General features: G+C 36.6%; 1 protein-coding gene across 1 annotated transcript; it reads right to left on the bottom strand.

Annotated features, from left to right (window-relative positions):
* Nucleotides 1-389: 389 nt before the first annotated feature.
* On the bottom strand, nt 390-1,586 carry LOC122495152 (vomeronasal type-1 receptor 1). The gene has a single exon (XM_043600935.1). It carries the CDS (start codon nt 1,447-1,449, stop codon nt 526-528), a length of 924 nt encoding a protein of 307 aa, XP_043456870.1. The 5' UTR covers nt 1,450-1,586; the 3' UTR covers nt 390-525.
* Nucleotides 1,587-5,542: the final 3,956 nt, after the last annotated feature.

A 5,542-nucleotide genomic window follows, 5' to 3' on the forward strand; every position in this document is an offset into this window, starting at 1 on the left:
GAGATTCCTAGGGGCTGGAGTGAGGGGTGAATGGGGAGTTATTGCCTAATGGATACACAATTTATGTTTGAAATTATAAAAAAAACTTTGGAAATAGTAGCAGTAGATACACAGCATTACAAATTTACCTGATGCTACTGAATTATATACTTGAAAATTATTTACATGGCAAAGTTAATATTACATAAAATTTACGACTCTCCCACCCCTCTCAAAAATACCCAAACTGAGTGATTTTATCCACTTCCCAAGTTCAAAATTTTACTTCTGTTATACTATTTCAGAATGTCATCATCTTTTCCACTGATGAAGCTAAAACAGTATACTCTTTGTGTAAGCACATAAATAACGTTCGTGTTAGGACTCATAAAGGATTGTGGTTTCCAGGATCTAACTGCCCCACTCTACACAGAATAATAAATTTATATCAAGAATCTGAAAATTTTTAGTCCCTTAAATACTAACAGCTGGTGGAAGAAATGATTAATTTCATGTAGAGAACAGAGTCATACAGTCACAATCAGATTAGAAAATATGTTTTCCTTGCCAAGAAATGAAACAAAACCGAGAGATGCGAGTATCACTGAAAATGAGCACAAAAGGGCTGAATGTTGGGAAACATGAAGACAAAAACATAGAGGCATCCACCAGCCACTGGCCTGGAATAGCAAATAGAGTCATCCAAACAAACAAAAGAGAAGACAGTGAGTAAAAGAAGAAAAAAGCACTCACAAGGATCAAAATGGTACAAGTGGCCCTGGCCTCGGGAGAAGGTCTGGGAGCAAGGCTGTGGCTGTGAATGTGTTGGACTCGCTGTTTGTGCCTGAGCAGGAAAAGGACCACTGAGCCACTGGCCCAGGCCATGAGACTCAAACACACAAAATCAGTTATGAAGAATATTGCTACAACCACAAATTGGAGAAATCTGTCTGGATTGAGTGAGGAACAGTATCCATAACTTACTCTCACACTAAAATTTTTGCCACTCATAGGACTAATCATTTTGATAGGAACAAAAATATTTACCAACAGATGCAGGATCCAGCAAAGGAGACAGCAGAAACCAATGAACATTGGGGATCTTATTCTGAGCTCCAGCCACCTAGAGAAATTGGAACATAGTTTAATGGTCTGAAAGACACCGAGAAGTGTGGTAGTGCTGAGGGAAACCCCTCTGGCCACTCTATGGAAATAGAAAAGAAGTTTACATCCAGTCTCATTCAGGAAATATTTTGATCTAAAGGCTGCCATGGCCTGAGGGATCCCTCTCATTAAAAGCACCAAGGAGTTGGCTAAGACCAGTTGATTGAGAATCAAGTCTGTGGGTCTCACCTTGTGTCCAGTGAGAAGTGTGAAGTTATAAAGACACAGGAGAGAGGCGTTTGCAAGGATTCCCACTCCCAGCTGAGTGAGGAAGAGGATTCCTATTTCCCACTTGGTGGCAGCCATCGCATCAATATCTACGAGACATTGATTTTAGTTGAAGCCAGATGAATGGCAGTACAAGAAAAACAAAAAAAAATTTGTGATAAACTGTGGTGCATCCAGACAATGGAATGTTATTCAGTACTAAAATGAATTGAACTATCAAGCCATGAAAAGACACGCAGAAAACTCAAATGCATATTACTAAGTGAAAGAAGCCGTTCTGAAAAAAAAACTACACACTGTAGGATGTGACACTCTGGAAAAGCGAAACTATGCAGACAATGAAAAGATCCGTGGTCGACCGGGATTGGAGAGGAAGGGGAGGGGATAGTAAATAGGCATGCATAGAGGATTTGGGGGGCAGTGAAAATATGCTGTGTGATATTATAATAATAGATATTACTGTAGGATATTATAGTAATGGATTGTCCACCCACAGAATTTACAAAACTAAGAATGAATTCTAAAGTAAACTCTGGACTTTGGGTGATTATAATGTATCAAGGTAGTGTCATCCTTGGTAAAAAAAAAAAAAAAAAAAAAAAAAGTACCATCCTGGTAAGTGATGCTAATAATGGAAGAGGCTATACACGTAGGGAGGCAGGAGATACAAAGGAAATATCTGTGCTTTCCTCAATTTTGTTGTGAACCTAAAACTCCTAAAAAAAAAAAAAAAGAAAGAAAGAAAAGAAAGTCTTAAAACAATGAAGTATGTGACCATCACCATCACTTGAAAACACTTTGGAGGTCTACCTACAGGAGCCGAGTAAACACGTCATGGCTCACCTGCACAATAGAGTTTTCTATGCCTGCAAATTGAGTGAGGAGGATCTCTACAGTCTGACCTACGGTTATAAACTGTATGTATTCTGAAATTAAAAGCTAGATGGAGAGCTCTGTGTAGAGAATGCTAAAGGTTTTTTTCCCATGTATATGGAGGAATGAAAATGTAGCCACAGAACATACATAGGAATGGGGCAGATTTTAAAGCTAGTTTTTAGAGAAAAATCTTGTTATACTGTTTTATTTGTACAAATGTACACATATCATACAATTATTAAACAATTTTAAGGCAAACTAATGTTTTAAAATACAAAATTCAAAGGTTAAGAAGTAACTGAATACCCCATTGGCTTTCTTTCTATGTCAAAGAGACATTTTGAGTGACTCGAAAATATGGGCTTGGCTTTATTTTCCTAGGAAGTTCTATTAAGGTAAAACTACCTGCAAGGAAATCTTAAAGTCTGTGTATGTATTTTACTAAAAAGTATTGGGATGCTATTTTGGAAACAAGTATATTACTATGAATGGAAAATAAAGCTTTCTATGTCAGGAAAAAATAAATATATAACCTAAGAACTTGAACAAAACTAAAACACGTATTTGGTAGGAACAATTGATATTAACTCATATAGTATTTGATTTTAAACATAGATGCATTTTTTCCGCAAACTGAAAAAAAATTAGAAATTATGGACAATGCTGTAACAATGCCTACTTCTAGCACCCAGTTTATGGTCTCTTAATCCATTTTCTTGTGTACGTAAAGAGTGTCTTGAGGGAAGCGGGGGGCTTATTCGCGGACTAGGGCAGGAACTTTCCAAGATACAACTGAAACTTCTTGTCATAAAAGGGAAGCAAGGAAAGAACACTGAGGTCACTTTTTAGAGGTCACAGGATTCCACCTGACGAAGGTGCCCTTGCAAAGTTTTGGTACAACAGTGTAACCCCAAATGATTGATTTATGTAAGCCAAATCCATATAAGTGACATAAAAATAAGTGCAAAACTGCTGGAAGATGTTGAGGAAGCAGTTAATTCCTGGAAAATGGATAAAGGGGAATATCACCTATTTCTCCTGCAACAGCAGTACGGACTATGTTTCACAGTAAGAAATCTCTGGGCAGTCCCCCCAAACTTGTCTGTTTTAAATGATACTTATTAATATCAATGAAAACATTTTCCATCATGGTGAAAATAGATACAAAACAAAATAATAGAAAACTCAACAACAGTTTAGGGGAAACTTCCTCACAAGAACAATTCCTTCTTCCAGATGCAATGTTTCAATATTGGATGACAAAGTAGAAGAATGTGTCCATGTTCATGAAAATATGTTCATGATGTAGAGCACCTTACTGAGTCACCATCTTCCTGGCATGGCTGTTTCAACAAGGCAGGAATAACAGCTGTGAGATGTATTTCAGTTTCCATGATCAAGAACTGAAATGGTTACACACTTGAGAAACACTCTGGAAACACAGAAATTGTTATTAGGATCAGTAATATAATTTAGAATAGTCACACATCAAGACAGCCATTTTTTCCCCTTAAGATAGGCAACGGTCTTCTTAAATGTATAAGCAAAAATGCATTAGTGAAAGACAAATGGAATTTTGAAAACAATATTAAAAACTAAGTATCTGAGGAAAACACTGAATGAAAACCAGACACTGTATTTTAAATCAATCATAGCATTCGTTTAGTATCAGAAGACTGTTGTCCTAGATGAAAATTTTTCCAGTCTTACTAATTCAATTCATACTATTAAGTATGTTGTCTCATAAGATTCCAAAGAAATATTAACATTTCTAAATTTCCTCCACAAATGTCAAAAATACACACAATTTAATGACACAACTTGCCTTAGTATATAAAGTATAACCAGAGGTTTCTATTGATGAAAACCAAACATGGCATAGAACAAGGAGCTTGCAAATTATGTTTGCAAATATTTTTATAGGATAAGTTTATAGGGGCTTATGTATGATAACACTAAATGATGAATTAGCTGGGAGAAGTGGTATTTTATATGCAGTATTAAAATATTTGGAGATTTGGTGAAGTCTTAAAGATATATCTAGCTTTCAATCTTAGAGAAAATAAATACTACATCTAAACATAAAGAATGTAAATCTCTTAGAAAAAATATAGTATGTTTGCATTAATTTTGCCTGAATAAATTACCAAGCATGTATTCAAACTTAAGAACGGAAAACATTTTTATCACACTTTTTTAAAGTTTATTTATTTTGAGAGAGAGCAAGCAGGGGAGGGGCAGAGAGAGAGAGGGAAAGAGAGAGAATCCCAAGCAGTCTAAACTCACAAACCGTAAGATCACGACCTGAGCCGAAGTCAAGAATCAGATGCTTAACTGACTGAGCCACCCAGGAGCCCCTTATCACACTTCTTAATAAAAAATGTAAGCCTTTTCATTTTTGTAGTATCTTTTACTGAAAGACTCCTAAAACCAATAGAAAATAAAACTTAAAAAATTAAACATGTAGAACATAAAAAAGGTAATTATAATAATCTCAGTGCTTCTTTTGGCAACGTAAAAGAACAGGCAACTCTGAGAAAAGAACACATATATTAAAAAATGTATTTTTCTCATAAGTATCAGAAAAGGCCAAATTACAGTGCAAATGACACTGGCATTTTCAAATATACATATACTCTTGCTGAAATCTCATTTTAAGTTTCCTCTGATAGAAAAATTGCATCATTTTTCATATCAAAAAAGATTCACAAATGGATCTTTTAAAATCGGTCTGCTATACTGTGAAATTTAAAAGTTAATATTTTGCTGCTGCTTCAACATCTCCACAACCAGGGTCCGAACACCCCACCCAGGTGACTGGGTGCATCAGTTGAAGGCTGGGCCCTGCCACAACTTCCTCGTCTTGCCTTTCCTGACTGTGCCCTCGGGATATTCAGATGCACCAGTGGAATCCCCTTTCACTGTCTCCCGTGTACTCCACCCTGACCCTCAATAAAGGCGCTTGCCTAGAGGTCCTCCTCCATTTCCTCTTCCATCCCCCACCTTCTCCACCTGCTTGGTTGAGTCAACCCCCTTGGCTCTTCCACCAATGACCCCCTGCTGGTGTGCCCGGACTCTGTCTCTGTAGGACCCGTGACTATAATAAACTGTTTTTCTGGCCCTCTCTTGTGTCTGGCTGAACCTGACACACCATGTCATGACAGATACAAAACAGCTGCCAATTTAAAATGTTTTGAAAATCATTTAGAATACTGAGTACATAAAATTTTACCTGATACATTTTTTTCTCTTGTTTTCTGGAATGATTGTGCAATTTGAGATTAAAGTAAATGCT

Source organism: Prionailurus bengalensis, chromosome E2 (assembly GCF_016509475.1).
Source record: "Prionailurus bengalensis isolate Pbe53 chromosome E2, Fcat_Pben_1.1_paternal_pri, whole genome shotgun sequence".
Taxonomy (NCBI): domain Eukaryota; kingdom Metazoa; phylum Chordata; class Mammalia; order Carnivora; family Felidae; genus Prionailurus; species Prionailurus bengalensis.

Coding starts and splice junctions, on each gene's coding strand:
- LOC122495152 (XM_043600935.1), bottom strand. CDS start 1,449: ATGGCTGCCACCAAGTGGGAAATAGGAATCCTCTTCCTCACTCAGCTG.